The 14,030-nt window shown below is 35.0% G+C and overlaps 1 protein-coding gene across 2 annotated transcripts in view; it reads right to left on the reverse strand.

Annotated features, from left to right (window-relative positions):
• Positions 1–360: 360 nt before the first annotated feature.
• The window catches only part of pcid2 (PCI domain containing 2), a 46,075-nt gene continuing 32,405 nt past the window's right edge, over positions 361–14,030 (reverse strand). For both annotated transcript variants that reach the window (XM_039744644.1, XM_039744643.1), the window contains exons 8-15: positions 12,836–12,939; positions 12,435–12,510; positions 8,694–8,835; positions 8,421–8,521; positions 7,743–7,816; positions 6,644–6,769; positions 4,655–4,778; positions 361–570 (exon numbers count right to left, since the gene is read on the reverse strand). In XM_039744644.1, the coding sequence (XP_039600578.1) occupies positions 481–570; positions 4,655–4,778; positions 6,644–6,769; positions 7,743–7,816; positions 8,421–8,521; positions 8,694–8,835; positions 12,435–12,510; positions 12,836–12,939 (837 nt within the window). In that variant the 3' untranslated portion in view covers positions 361–480. The remainder of the gene's footprint in view (positions 571–4,654; positions 4,779–6,643; positions 6,770–7,742; positions 7,817–8,420; positions 8,522–8,693; positions 8,836–12,434; positions 12,511–12,835; positions 12,940–14,030) is intronic.

A 14,030-nucleotide genomic window follows, 5' to 3' on the forward strand; every position in this document is an offset into this window, starting at 1 on the left:
ATTTTGATCAATATTCACATATAAATATTTTTTTTATGTCATTGTCATATAAAGGTATGTTTGCATGCCTTTGGACACATTTTCACAACAAGTAAAAATGGAAAAAAAGACAGAGATAAGTGGGTAAGTGGAGAAGCTTAAGAAACTATATAATATTCAAAAAGTCATTTAACTGCTTATACACTAATGCTTTGTTCATTGAATTTCGGTTGTGTTATCTAACACAGAAAAATCTTGAACAACAAAAATGCATTATAGCTTACAGTATATAACTAAGGACTTTTCCCATTTTAACTTAAGAGTATGTGAGAGTATGTTAGAGTATGTGTAAACAGTAGACAAAAAACAAAACAATTGTTAATATTACAAAAAATTCTGACGTTTATTTTTGTACAAATTATACAATTTATATGAGATTTACAAAAAATTGAGAAATTAAATATACAACATCCTACTGAATTGCAGCAGCAATGTCTTACATTAGGAAACAGAGGATAATGGAGGGAAAGGATTTTGCTTGCTGACAACCAGTTTCTGATGCTGGTGAGAAATGTACCCTTTAATGTGTCCCTAGACAAGAATGACAAACAAAAAACAAGTTAGTGTCTATGATGTTCACATATACAAATTGGTAACATTTAATACATTTCAGTTTTTACAAGTGACAAAAAATTGACTGTTTATGGAAATTAATTAAGAATCAAGTTTAGACTGTAAAAAATGATGACATTTTCATCTGAAAGTCAATCAAAATACAAAATATTTCCAATATTTATTTGAAAAGCCAAATTCACATGCATAGATGAAATTTTGAATGCCAAAATACTTTACAAAAAATAATCTAAATGCTTAAAAGTAGTTTGTATGTTGGAATGAATCAGTTAAACTTCCATAAGTAAATGATACAAATTTGTGCAGCAAATGTAGCTCTTTTAAACATAAACCATGATACTTGTATAAATTAAAAAATTATGAAAATAACATCTATAAACCAGCATTAATTAGTACAGTTACAGTGCATCCGGAAAGTATTCACAGCGCATCACTTTTTCCACATTTTGTTATGTTACAGCCTTATTCCAAAATGGATTAAATTCATTTTTTTCCTGAGAATTCTACAGGAATTCTGAACTGAGAATTGTCATAATGACAATGTGAAAAAAGTTTACTTGAGGTTTTTGGAAATTTATTAAAAATTTAAAATTTAAGAAAGCACATGTACATAAGTATTCACAGCCTTTGGCATGAAGTTCAAAATTGAGCTCAGGTGCATCCTGTTTCCCCTGATCATCCTTGAGATGTTTCTGCAGCTTAACTGGAGTCCATCTGTGGTAAATTCAGCTGATTGGACAGGATTTGGAAAGGCACACACCTGTCTATATAAGGTCCCACAGTTGACAGTTCATGTCAGAGCACAAACCAAGCATGAAGTCAAAGGAATTGTCTGTAGACCTCCGAGACAGGATTGTCTCGAGGCACAAATCTGGCGAAGGTTACAGAAAAATTTCTGCTGCTTTGAAGGTCCCAATGAGCACAGTGGCCTCCATCATCCGTAAGTGGAAGAAGTTTGAAACCACCAGGACTCTTCCTAGAGCTGGCTGGCCATCTAAACTGAGCGACTGGGGGAGAAGGGCCTTAGTTAGGGAGGTGACCAAGAACCCGATGGTCACTCCGTCAGAGCTCCAAAGGTCCTCTGTGGAGAGAGGAGAACCTTCCAGAAGGACAACCATCTCTGCAGCAATCCACCAATCAGGTCTATATGGTAGAGTGGCCAGACGGAAGCCAGTCCTTAGCAAAAGGCACATGGCAGCCCGTATGGAGTTTGCCAAAAGGCACCTGAAGGACTCTCAGACCATGAGAAACAAAATTCTCTGGTCTGATGAGACAAAGATTGAACTCCTTGTGTGAATGCCAGGCATCATGTTTGGAGGAAACCAGGCACCGCTCATCACCAGGCCAATACTATCCCTACAGTGAAGCATGTTGGTGGCAGCATCATGCTGTGGGGATGTTTTTCAGTGGCAGGAACTGGGAGACTATTCAGGATAAAGGGAAAGAATACTGCAGCAATGTACAGAGACATCCTGGATGAAAACCTGCTCCAGACCTCTCTTGACCTCAGACTGGGCTGACAGTTCATCTGTCAGCAGGACAACGACCTTAAGCACAGAGCCAAGATATCAAAGGAGTGGCTTCAGGACAACTCTGTGAATGTCCTTGAGTAGCCCAGCCAGAGAACAGACTTGAATCCGATTGAACATCTCTGGAGAGATCTTAAAATGGCTGTGCACTGACGCTTCTCATCCAACCTGATGGAGCTTGAGAGGTGCTGGAAAGAGGAATGGACGAAACTGGCAAAGGATAGGTGTGCCAAGCTTGTAACATCATATGCAAAAAGACTTGAGGCTGTAATTGCTGAAAAAGGTGCATCGACAAAGTACTGAGCAAATACTTTATATTATTGAGCAAATACTTTGTACTTTGTACAATACATGTACTTATGTACATGTGATTTTTCAGTTTTTTTTATTTTTAATAAATTTGCAAAAACCTGAAGTAAACTTTTTTCATGTTGTCATTATGGGGTGTTGTGTGTAGAATTCTGAGGAAAAAATGAATTTAATGCATTATGGAATAAGGCTGTAACATAACAAAATGTGGAAAAAGTGATGCGCTGTGAATACTTTCCGGATGCACTGTATGTCCATAAATATTTGGACAGAGAAAACTTTTTTCTCATTTTGGTTCTGTACATTACCACAATGAATTTTAAATGAAACAACTCAGATGCAGTTGAAGTGCAGACTTTCAGCTTTAATTCAGTGGGTTGAACAAAAAGATTGCATAAAAATGTGAGGCAACTAAAGCATTTTTTTAACACATTCCCTTCATTTCAGGGGCTCAAAAGTAATTGGACAATTGACTCAAAGGCTATTTCATGGGCAGGTGTGGGCAAGTCCGTCGTTATGTCATTATCAATTAAGCAGATAAAAGGCTTGGAGTTGATTTGAGGTGTGGTGCTTGCATGTGGAAGATTTTGCTGTGTACAGACAACATGCAGTCAAAGGAGCTCTCTATGCAGGTGAAAGAAGCCATGCTTAAGCTGCGAAAACAGAAAAAACCCATTAGAGAAATTGCTACAATATTACGAGTGGCAAAATCTACAGTTTGGTACATCCTGAGAAAGAAAGCAAGCACTGGTGAACTCAGCAACGCATAAAGACCTAGACGTCCACGGAAGACAACAGTGGTGGATGATCGCAGGATCATTTCCATGGTGAAGAGAAACCCCTTCACAACAGCCAACCAAGTGAACCACACTCTCCAGGGAGTAGGCGTATCGATATCTGAGTCCACCATAAACAAAAGACTGCATGAAAGTAAATACAGAGGGTACACTGCAAGGTGTAAGCCACTCATAAGCCTCAAGAATAGAAAGGCTAGATTGGACTTTGCTAAAGAACATCTAAAAAAGCCAGCACAATTATGGAAAAACATTCATTGGACAGATGAAACCAAGATCAACTTCTACCAGAATGATGGCAAGAAAAAAGTATGGAGAAGGCATTAAACAGCTCATTATCCAAAGCATACCACATCATCTGTAAAACACAATGGAGGCAGTATGATGGCTTGGGCGTGCATGGCTGCCAGTGGCACTGAGACACTAGTGTTTATTGATGATGTGACACAGGACAGAAGTAGCCGAATGAATTCTGACATGTTCAGAGACATAAGGTCTGCTCAAATCCAGCTAAATGCAGTCAAATTGATTGGGCGGTGTTTCATGATACAGATGGACAATGACCCAAAACATACAGCCAAAGCAACCCAGGAGTTTATTAAAGCAAAGAAGTGGAAAAGTCAGTCACCTGATCTTAACCCAACTGAGTATGCATTTCACTTGTTGAAGACTAAACTTCAGACAGAAAGGCCCACAAATAAACAGCAACTGAAAGCAACTGCAGTAAAGGCCTGGCAGAGCATTAAAAAGGAGGAAACCCAGCATCTGGTGATGTCCATGAGTTCAAGACTTCAGGCTGTCATTGCCAGGAAAGGGTTTTCAACCAAGTATTAGAAATGAACATTTTATTTCCAGTTATTTAATTTGTCCAATTACTTTTGAGTCCCTGAAATAAAGGGATTGCGTTAAAAAAATGCTTTAGTTGCCTCATATTTTTATGTAATCTTTTTGTTCAACCCACTGAATTAAAGCTTAAAGTCTGCACTTCAACTGCATCGGAGGTGTTTCATTTAAAATTCATTGTGGTAATGTACAGAACCAAAATGAGAAAAAAGATGTCCCTGTCCAAATATTTATGGACCTAACTGTGTATCACATCACATTTTCTTTTACAGGGTATTTTTGATAGTCTGAATATATGGTATTTGAACATGGATAATTGAATACAATTAGTATCTTTTATCTCTTTAAAAATTATTTCCACAACTCTGCGGAGATCTTTTACTTCTGTTACAGATCATGATGAATACTTTAGTACTCTGAATATTTACTGACATTCTCTGGGAAAGGTACTTTTTAATAAGGCTAATACTGTATATAGTTGCTTAAATAATTACACAAACACATTTTTTGTATGTGTTTATATTTTTTTAACTTGAGATGATATTCTATCATGTAATGCGCACTTACCATGTATATAAGATTAGCCAGAATGCATTGAACTTCGTCTATGTCAACATCTTCAACTTGCATAAACTTCAGAGAAACCAGAAAAGCATCAAGTGGTAACTGGTGAGTTTTCAGGAGCAGATAACTGGAAAAAAGCAGACCAAAGACAGACTACTTCAACAAGGTTTGATTTGTTGCTCACTGCACCAAGGTATAAATGTTTGCACTGCTAACTCACAGCCCCAATGACCAGGGTTAAATATTGGCCAGGTCACTGTATGAGTGGAAGTTAAATGTGGACCCGAGTAGTTTTCCTAGACATTCTAGCTTTCTCCCACACTAGTAATGTGTTAAATGACCAAGATGGAAATATATGGAAACAGGGACATGACAAACTGCTAGGAGCTATGGATTGGTATCGATAGTGCAAAAACAGGGCCACTCGTAACCCTATGAATGCTCAAGGCTTAGCAGAAACAGACTGTTTATGAGGTAGCTTTACATCACAAAGACATTTAGTCTAGATTTGGAAGGAGAGGTTGGGGTGAAAGATGCATTGGCAAGAAGAAGAGAGTCATAGCTGAGAGCAAGGGAGGGAGACTGGAAATAAAAATGGGAATGCTTGTGTGCGTTTAAAGTTAGGAACATGGAAGTCCAAACGCTGAAAAAGTAGGTTTGCCAAAGACTCAGTGAAGTCTTGTTTGTGTCTAGCTTTATTTTGCATTTTTGAGTTCTTGCATTTCCCAATAATCTAGACAAGGTTAGCTGCCACACTGGTTTCCTTCTATAAGAAATGACTTTAACATACAGAACTGCAAAAATATAAATATGCAACAAAATGTAAAACACTATTTAGCATATAATGCCAAGGCTAACGATTGTTTTTCCAGTGCCATAATAACATTAGCATAATTCTACAACTTGGGAAATTAATTTCTGAAGGGGTGAAGGAGTTAATTAACAGACATAGCATTGTAATGAAGTGTACTGTTTAATTACATAAAATACTTAACAGTACTTTTTTTTCTTTTTTTAAAGTCATGTCAGTCATTTACTTAGCATGACCTGACATTTTAGACAAATAAATACATTGAATCAAAAGTGAATAATATCCAATAAATTAATTGAAATCAAATGTTTTACATTGTTAGTGTAACCAAATTGAACACATTTAATATTACAGATGACCATCCCTAATGTAAAACTTTAAATCCCGCACTTGATCTCACTTACACTTTTGAGGCTCTGGCCCATGTTCCCTCTATTACTGACAAGCAGATATGAATAATATCAGCTGGTCCAAATGACTTCTTCAATCCCACTTTAAATTTAGAGTGATGCAAAGCACTATCCACAAGCAATGAGAGGGGAGTGAGTATTGCGATAACGCCTGCAGAGTTGTTCAAAAGTACTGCACAGTACACAGAAAAACCCATAAAACTAAGTGGGAACGTGTGCTCCCGCAATCAGTTGATGCCAGTTTGTTATCAACCATTGCCACCTCCAGACCAACATGTATTACTCAATGTGGTTTTGGCTAATTCTCAGTGTATAGTAATCTAATAATCAAAAGATAGCATCATAGATGGAGTCTGAAAGACTGCTGTTGTTTAACAGCTGATACAGGTATTCTCCTGATACTACTATACGCAAACTTTGTTTCATGCACAAAATTATTAAAAATACCGAATACAATTATTTTGTATGTATAAGGTGAATATGAAACATACATTTTGTGTTTAGACTTGGGTCCCATCCCCAAGATATCTCATTATACATATGCAAATATTCCAAAATCCAAAATACTTTGGGTCCAAGGCATTTTGGACTAGGGATGCTCAACCTCTATATAAATGGAGACATTTAATACTACATAAACAATTTAAATGTAACATCAATTGTAGCAAGTTTTGGCAGGCGAGCTGAACATTTTGCGCAACACCTCATGATAAAGCAAATATGCGACATTCAGGGAAATAAAACAGTGAAAAAAATCCCTGTAATACTTACACTTTCTTAAAAAGATTTCTGTATGTAATGATTTTCAGTTTTTCAAGAATAAGGAAAATTCCACAGCGGATGAAGAAAGTCTCATGCTTTGACAATGCATCATTAAGTAGCAGCAAATTTCCTTCGCTATCATAAAGAATAAAAAAATAATTACATTTCATAAGAGAGATCTTCCAAGACAAATAAAGAATTAAAACTAAAGTCAACCTTTGAAAGAAAAAAAAAATCAAGTAACAGCCCTACTATAAACTAAAGTACCAAGTGTTATTGCAGTTAATTATACAATTAATGTCATTGAAAAGCATTAAAAATTGCACCACTTGCTTAATTCAGCTCACGGTTTTGGGGTGGCAGACATAAATCCTGATAGCATCAGGTACAAGACAGTAACAATCCCTAAATAAGGCTCCAGACCATTCAATGCAATATTCTTACACATGCATCCTCATTTAATTATACATATATGTTTATACAGTTTAGAAAGCAACTATAAAATAACGCACATTATGAAATGTGGCGTATAACTTCTGCCATAAATAAATTAATGTAATCAAATTGAGAGATTATAAATATTGTATCTATAGGGTATATTTATATATACACACATTACATGTTCTGTTGTATTCATGATTGTATTTTTGCATTGTACTGCATGTTATTATTTAGTTTTTAATTATACTACCACTGGAAATGGGGCATCACAGTGAAGCCGCTGCCTTGCAAGAAGACCACCAAGGTTCACATCTCGGGTCTTCCCCACATGGATTTTAAATGTACTACCTGTGTCTGCATGGGTTTCTCCCCAATGTCCAAAAACATGCAGGTTAGGTGAATTGTCAACGCTAAACTGGCCCTAGTGTGTATTCACCCTGTGACGGACTAGCACTCTGTCTGAGGTTTGTTCCTGCTTTAGAGAACCTGGCCTAGATTAAGCGAGTTATTAAATGATATGACTGGACCACTGGATATGTGTACAGACTTTGGGACTTAACAAATGTAGTATACTATAATTAAATTTGAAAAAAAGTAACAAATTACATTAACAATGTTAAAAAAAAACAACTCAGTTTTGAAAGTATTATTTCATAAACTGAAATACCTCACAGCCTTAGTGACATCTGCAAACTGCAGGAGATCGTACTTTCTCAATAGCTGATTTGTTGGCATGTGACCCTATTAAGAGCATAATATTAAAAAGTTTGAATTATACAAACAGTAGGGAATTCTTAATTTAACAAAGTTAACTTTCTTACAAAATTCAAGAATACAAAGATTATAAACTTTGGAGGTAATAAAATTCATAAAATGCAATACAATCTTTGCCAGGCTTAATCTGTGTACCCAATAACCAGTCAACAAGAAACTGAAATCCCACAAATTGTTGATCTCATAAGAGGAGCAACACAACGGTGTAGGAGGAACTGCTGCAACAATTATACTATAATAATAAATAAGGGAAGGTAATCAAATTTTCTAAAAATATCTCCACCAATCAAAACTAGTCAGTTTTTAATTCTCATAACATGGTCAGCGGTCTCGAAATTATAGTGCCCTCGACTAATAATGATACCTGTGTTAAATAAAAACAAAATCTGCTGTGGAGAAATATTTTTTATTGTTTATTGTCTTGATCCTGCTTCCAAATTATTAAAATAAATCTAGCCATTAATTCAAGAAACATAAAAGGAAATTAAAAAAATCTTTTGAATAAAACAAATTTGTTTTGTTTTCCTAGATAAAAACAAATAAACTAAAACATATTTATAGTTTTACATACCAAAAGCATTTTTACAGGAAGCAGGTAAATAAGAATCATGCGTTTGTTCTTCTGACTTGATCTATGACAATGCTGAAACGCAAAGGAGAGATACTCTTCCGCTATGAAAGTAAGGAAATAAAGAATCAGTTTGTCTTACTTTCACAAACTATAAACCATCTCATAAATAACACACCCCTCTTTAACAGAAATAACTGTTTGCAAAGGAATGACAATGCCTCATCTCCAACAGTACAAGAAGTGCTTTAACGCATTAAAAAAAAAAAAAACTACCTTGCTTGAAATCACTGTCAAACATAGCTTTCCTTCCCACATAATATTTATAGGTTACTCTCTGTGCCATGCTGTATTCATCTTTAAGGTTTGAACTGTCAATAGCTCGAATAAGAGGTTTACACAAGTGCAGCTTGTTGATCTGGAAAGTATAAAAGTAAAACACCTTATGTTACATGACCAAGTATTGATGTGACAAATAATTCAGATAGTATGTACAAATAATATACCCATTCATCTTACTCCTTTATAAAATATAAAAACATTCTATACATTCTATAAACACAGTTTTCAAAAGTGACTTCAGTACTTTAATATACAATAATTACATAAAAATGTTAACGAAAAAATTTAAATAAATAATATACATCTATAAATTGCATCTATAATGCAAAATGCACAAATTTGGCAGGATAGTACATCTAGGGAAGTAGGTATCCACTAAGAAATGATACTTCGATATATCAATATTTAGGGATAAAAGCCTCTACAAAAGAAAAACTAAATACAGTGATCCCTCGCTATATCGCGGCTTCACTCCATCGCGGATTTTAAATGTAAGCATATCTAAATAATATCACAGATTTTTCGCTGGTTCGCGGATTTTTGCGGACAATGGGTCTTTTAATTTATGGTACATGCTTCCTCAGTTTGTTTGCCCAGTTGATTTCATACAAGGAACGCTATTGGCGGATGGCTTAGAAGCTACCCAATCAGAGCATGTATTATGTATTAACTAAAACTCCTCAATGATATACGATATGCTTCCCGCACGGTGCTTGATTTGCTTTTCTCTGTCTCGCTCACTCTCTGTGACATTCTCTGCGCCTGACGGAGGGGGTGTGAGCAGAGGGGCTGTTTGCACAGAGGCTGTATGCCTAGAGGATACGGACGCTCCTCTAAAAAATGCCGCTTTATCGCGGTGCTTCGGCATACTTAAAAGCCCAAAAGCACGTGCTGATTTTTTGATTGTTTGCTTTTCTCTCACACACTCTCTCTCTCTGTCTGACATTCTCTGCTCCTGACACGCATTCCTTTGAAGAGAAGATATATTTGCATTCTTTTAATTGTGAGAAAGAACTGTCATCTCTGTCATGGAGCACAGTTTAAACTTTTGACTAAAGGGTGTTACTTCATGTCTAGAGGACTCTAATAATGTTAACAGTGTGGGATAGTTTATAAGTGCTTAAAATATATAAAAATAACCATACAAACATATGGTTTCTACTTCGCGGATTTTCATCTATCGCGGGGGGTTCTGGAACGCAACCCCCGCGATCGAGGAAGGATTACTGTACACCAAAATTTCAAAAATGGCATGACTGATTTGACTGAAATTTGGCAACATTGAAGAAAAAAACTAAATTAGCAGAGACATTTTTTTTAATGTATTGATAGTTGTCATTATTAACACTAGAACCCCTGAAGCCTAAGAAAAACTCGTAATCCTGGGCCACATTAAATTCCTTCACACTTCTCCATTACCGTTTTTATTTTGTAAATGTGTTGATCAGCACAAGCAGCCTGCTATCCCTTGTTTTGCGATGGTCTTTATATGAAAAACATGTACAGTATATGTTACTTATATGAATGGCACACTGAATGTTCTTTACCTCTATTTACTTACTTATCTTCCTACAGTGTAAAGTCACAAGTAGACTGCAGAGCTTCCAGCATTTGGTCGACACTAGCATGCTGACAACATACATGTGCAATGCTAATTCAGCACACAAAATACTTTACTGCAGATGGAAGCTACTCTACGCAACTGTTGTTATAGTTCTGTCTTTGTCCAGAAACGGTTTCATAAGTTTCCTGTGTTTGATCGCTCTGCAGTCTACTTGTGACTTTACACTGTAGGAAGATGCTGTAGTAAGTGGGTCATTCTAAGTATGCGCCACCACCATGTAAATGAAGGCTGTCTGCAAAAGGGAGTGACAAGAGCAAAATTCAGCAAAGCACAAAGACAACACATTTAGCAAGTCTTTGCAAGGCATGATAGCTGTGAGTGTTTTCAATTTGGCACAACTGACGAAGTAAAAAAGGTATTTAATATATATTACCCACTGACCCCTTCATCTTATCTGTGACCTTGTGTAAATGTCAAAGTAGGGACTATAATTACTATCGTCCATTGTGCTGCTCCGCACAATTTCATCAGCGCTTGAAAAGTTTAAATAATAGTGTCAATGAAAGTATCATGTCATCAAAGGTAGCGACTTGCGAGAAAGTGGCGTTACAAGCCTTCAGTGCCTTCTGTGATCCTGGGAAATGTGATCAATGAACTGGCCGCTTGTGAAAAATGTCAGGACCTACAGAGAATGCAGTTTGTTGTGTTTTTGTGAAACGTGACTAACAACTACCATCCCAGATGCTAACGTGGAGCTGCCCGGGTTTAGCACTGTTAGAGCGGACAGAGACCCAAATACCTGCGGGAAGCGGAAAGGAGGAGAAGGACTCGCTCTCTATGTGAACACAAGGTGGTGCAACTCTGGACACGTAAACGTCAAAATTTCCACTTGCCGCAGGGACATCGAACTGTTGGCCGCAAGTCTGCGTCCCTATTACTTGCCCAGAGAGTTTGGACAAGTCATTATTGTTATTGTTTACATCCCTCCTCAGGCGGACATGGAAATAGTGGATGACATCATCCATTCCGCTGTTGCTAAATTATAAACACAGCACCCTGAGGCACTTGTGATAATCGCTGGTGATTTTAACCATGTGACGCTGGAAAAAACATTACCTGCCTTCTTCCAGTATGTGAATTGTAACACCCGGGAAACAGGACTATTGACCTACTGTATGCAAACGTTAAAGACGCGTACAGCGCCACCCCACTGCCTGCGCTTGGGAAAGCAGATCATAACCTGGTTCTGGACATGGAATACTATAGTATTTCCCCTTGGGATTAATAAAGTATCTATCTATCTAAATGCTGCATTTTTTTCCCTCAAACACCTTTGGGTTAACAATTTAATTGTTTCACTGGATTACGGCATTAGAGCAGTGTTTCTCAACCTTTGTGGCCTTGGGACCCAGTTTTATCTTTCTAAGTTCATTGACGACCCATAGACAGCTTTTGAAGATGGGAGGTTTATCCCTTTGTGAATTGAGTGTGATTAGAAGAGCAGAGGGAATAGGTACCACTTTTAAACTACGGACCATGCCAGATCTGCCTCATCACATTTTTGCATGTTTAGAGTCCATAACTTAAATTAAAATAAAATCTGACTCCATTAACCCGAAGAGTGCATGTCAAACTACTCAATTACGTGACTAAGTCATATGTTCAAGATAGTAATGATATTTTAGGGAACAACAATTTAAATATACACACACATAAAAATTAATACATGCATGTATGCAGTAAGAGAGCTGTGGAAGATACACAGGTGTATTACATTTTATGAAAGGAGGTTAAACTAAGCAATTAACAAGCTAAAACAGATTATGAAATCTAAGACAGATGAAAATCCTTCTGGTAAATAAGATTAGTAAATGAATTGTGAATAGCACAAAACACTTCTACCAAAAAAAAGTGGAAATGAGAATATTTCTTTGTTGTACTATTTATTTTTTATTTTTAAACAATTTTGAAGTCACACCGCATTTCAAACATACAATGAAATAGTTCTGTGAGTTTAAGTAGTAGCTTAACAGTGTGGATTAACAATTGTTTTCTTCTATGATAAGTTATAAGAAATAGAAAAGAAAGCATACACTTTTTTCTCTTTTTACCTTGAAATAAATTTTGAACAGCTGGTTGATCAGAAACAGCATTCCCCACTTTTTTGAGTCATCAATACCAGCACGGCTGTTTAAAAAAAAAAAAGAATAGAACAGAATAAAAGAAATCTATCTCCGTTTTGGATTTTCAGCTTTTCCACTTATTGATTTGCCAAATACTTTGCTGATGCAGATAGCCAGAGTTTTTATATAAACAACATGAAGTTACCACTGACTTTTTTTTTTTTTTAAATAAAGTTTTCTATAAAGCACATTGCATTCTTTTTTTTTTAATCAGAAATATGTAAAATGTTAAAGACCTTTCTGTCTGCATTCAGGTAGAAAATGTGAAAGGCATAATCATTACAGGCTTTGGACACAATTATAACAAAATGAAAAAGACAGGTACCTACTTGTCACTGGCACAAATTCTGAAGCAGCTCATTAGCTGTTCTGCTGCCTTTTCAAGCATATCTCCGATTTTGCCCTTTCCTTTTTTGGCAAGTTGTTGGTCAGCCTGACAAGAATAAGAGATAAAGAAATATACATAATGTTGCATACTGTTTGTTTTAGCACATAGCACGCAGAAATCCGCGAAAAATCCGTGATATATATTTAGATATGCTTAGATTTAAAATCCGCGATAGAGTGAAGCCGCGAAAGTCGAAGCGCGATATAGTGAGGGATTACTGTATATATATATATATATATATATATATATATATATATATATATATATATATATATACATACATTATACATTATATATATATATATATATATATATATATATATTCTTTTGCATGTTTGTCACACAAAATGTTTCTGATCATCAAACACATTTAACCATTAGTCAAATATAACACAAGTAAACAAAAATGCAGTTTTAAATGATGGTTTTTATTATTTAGGGAGAAAAAAAATCCAAACCTACATGGCCCTGTGTGAAAAAGTAATTGCCCCCTTGTTAAAAAAAATAACCTAACTGTGGTGTATCACACCTGAGTTCAATTTCCGTAGCCACCCCCAGGCCTGATTACTGCCACACCTGTTTCAATCAAGAAATCACTTAAATAGAAGCAGCCTGACACAGAGAAGTAGACCAAAAGCACCTCAAAAGAGAGAGAGAGAGAGAAAGAAAGGAGAGATATATATACTATATATATATATATATATATATATATATATATATATATATATATATATATATATATATATATATATATATATATATATATATATATATACATATATATATATACATATATATATATATATATATATATATATATATATATATATATATATATATATATATATATATATATATATATATATATATATATATATATATATATATATATATATATATATATATATATATATATATATATATATATATATATATATATATATATATATATATATATATATATATATATATATATATATATACATATATACTATATATATATATATATATATATATATATATATATATATATATATATATATATATATATATATATATATATATATATATATATATATATATATATATATATATATATATATATATATATATATATATATATATATATATATATA

Source organism: Polypterus senegalus, chromosome 2 (assembly GCF_016835505.1).
Source record: "Polypterus senegalus isolate Bchr_013 chromosome 2, ASM1683550v1, whole genome shotgun sequence".
Taxonomy (NCBI): Eukaryota; Metazoa; Chordata; class Cladistia; order Polypteriformes; family Polypteridae; genus Polypterus; species Polypterus senegalus.